Raw genomic sequence first — 2562 nt, 5'->3', positions numbered from 1 at the left:
TCAACCCAGAGTCAACATATATGATATATGCAAATCATCAAACTTTGGAGTAATTTCATTATCATTAATCATTCCACAATTCATGAATAATACTTATGTCATTTGGTTATGAGAATAATCAGATAAAGGGCTACAAGTCAAGTTATCTGAGATAAAATTTGATGAAGAGTATCATTTGGTGTGAATTTATGATGGAGATTGGAGAAAGAAATTGTACTAAAAAAAGGAGGAACAATTAAATACACATAATTACTTATATTTGACAGACAATTTGATAACGGAAAATGTATATATAGAGAGAGAAAACATAGAAAGGAAAAGGAAAAGGCGCAGTATACATCTTCAATCTCTTTTCACATTGTTCATTGCGTATACCAAACAATCCAATCTAAACAAGTTTTAAAATTGAAAAAATAAGGAGAAAAAAAAATGTACCGATGAAGAAGCAATTGCGGAGTGAGTGGAGTTATTGAAGACGAGAGAGAGAGAGACGATGATGTGATCTAACTAACCCCTGCATCGAGTAATGGCGCTGCAGCCGCGCGTGTAGGGGTTGGCCTGGGCGCCGGGGCGGCAGTTGTAGTAGGAAGCGCCGCGTCGGGAGCAGGGGATGTTGTTCTTCTGCAGCGCACCGTAGCTGATGTACCGCGTGGTGGCTAATATGCGCCGGCTCGATTCGCTCTCCATCTCCAGCTCCTCCGCATCCCCCAGGCACTCCGCCACGCTGCCCTTGCACCTCCCGCCGGATCCCGCCGGCATCATCCAGCTCACCAATTCGTGGTCCCCACTCGCCGCCGCCGCCGACAGGTAGGCGCAGTTTAGCATCACAGCAACACAGAAAATCAAACTCAGAAACGAAAGAGAAGAGAACGCCATTTCTTTGCTGAGATTTCCTGCAACAAAACCGGAAATCCTTTTCTTCTGTCTTCTGATTTCTTTTCTTCTTCTTCTTTCCGCTCCGCCGCTCAGGTTTGATTCTCTTTCTTGCCAGTAATGAGAAGCCTGGATGTTGTGTTATAAGCAGTGAGAGGTAAGAAATAACCCCCAATCTAGTAAATTATCACGAAATTGCCACCGTAGAGTGGACCCCCACTACTTTAGATTTTAGAGAGAGCAAACGCTAAACGGCCGGCAATACATACAATTACAAGGGAGTGGAGAGACACAATGAGGAAAGGGGAGTTGACAACATGACAAAATGAAAGTTGGATTATGTGTTGATTTCAAAAAAAAAATTGTAATGGGAAAATCCTATATGGCTCCCTTTTCCTACTCCCAATTTATACCCCCTCTCACAAAAATTTGATGTGAACACTTTTTCCTGGGACCCACTTGATGAAAATATCCTATCATTGATTGCCACGTCATGGAGTACAAGTGAGGGAGTATGATTTTGGAGTCCATGTAGTAGAACTCATTGTAATAAGAGGGTTGGAGTTTCAACTTTGAATTTTTCAAAGATGTTCACATCTCAATGTTTACTTGGATTTAAAAAACAAAAAAAAAACTACTCTCTTTGGGTCATTTTATGTGTAAGTTCGATTAACGATGCTTGATTGAGATTATTTATAATTTAATTTTTCATAATATTAAGTTTAGAATTAGTATGTAAAATTTATATATTTTGAAACTATACTAAAAGTATTATTAAACACAAAAGATCAAAATTAAAATTTATATGAAAAAGCTAATAGAAATAAGCAAAGAAGAAAGAGTTGATTTTACAAATAAATAGTACGTAGGACAAACAATATGGGACAAAGAAGGTATAATTTTTGAAAAAAAATTTCACTAATAAGAATATCAATTATTATAAATAAAAAGTGATTATTAACACATTTTTAAATCTACAATCAATAAGAGTCAATAAAGTTAAGGCTCTAACGGAAAGAAAAAAATGTTTGATTGTTGGTGGTAATTATTTACTTAAACGAATGGTTTATATTATTTTGATTTTAGTAATTTTTTTATGATTTTCCTTCTTTACCATCTATTATATTATTTTCTTATCTTAAATAACATCACATTCCGTTAGTATAAACTTTAGTAACGGAATATTCTGTTAACTTTTAACTTACCCATTAATTTCTATAAGAAAGGTCTTAGGTTCGAACTTCATCCGAATAAGAGTTGGCATAATTGTTAAACATATACTACGAATATGTTAAAGTATATTATTAAAATAAAATATGTTAAAGTATATTATTTAAAAGTAAATACCCTACTCTATTACTCTTATTAAATTAAAATAAATTAGCTTAAGATTGGATGATTACAATGTCTTTATTGAAAAAAAAATTATTCATTATCAAAAAATTAAAAAAAAATATATAATTTCATTAGTTATATTGTCTTTATTTTTTCAATAAAAATTATTCATTATAAACAAAAAGATATAATTTCATTAGTTATATGTCTTTATTTTCTACAATAAAAATTATTCGTTATCAAAAAATTTAAAAAGATATATACTTTCATTAGAGTTAATTCCATTTTTGGTCCTAGATTTATAGGTGACAGTTCACTTTTAGTCCTTTTTTATTAGAACATCCACTTTTTGTC

General features: G+C 33.0%; 1 protein-coding gene across 1 annotated transcript; it reads right to left on the bottom strand.

Moving 5' to 3' along the window:
* Positions 1 to 235: 235 nt before the first annotated feature.
* On the bottom strand, positions 236 to 1005 carry LOC116006216 (rapid alkalinization factor). The gene has a single exon (XM_031246513.1). It carries the CDS (start codon positions 874 to 876, stop codon positions 508 to 510), a length of 369 nt encoding a protein of 122 aa, XP_031102373.1. The 5' UTR covers positions 877 to 1005; the 3' UTR covers positions 236 to 507.
* Positions 1006 to 2562: the final 1557 nt, after the last annotated feature.

This window comes from Ipomoea triloba, chromosome 15 (assembly GCF_003576645.1).
Source record: "Ipomoea triloba cultivar NCNSP0323 chromosome 15, ASM357664v1".
In the NCBI taxonomy this organism is placed as follows: Eukaryota; Viridiplantae; Streptophyta; class Magnoliopsida; order Solanales; family Convolvulaceae; genus Ipomoea; species Ipomoea triloba.
Note: the sequence above shows the minus strand (reverse complement) of the source record. Positions and strands in the feature narration are given on the sequence as shown.

Excerpts from the sequence above, each read along its gene's own strand:
- LOC116006216 (XM_031246513.1), bottom strand. The coding sequence starts at position 876 with ATGGCGTTCTCTTCTCTTTCGTTTCTGAGTTTGATTTTCTGTGTTGCT.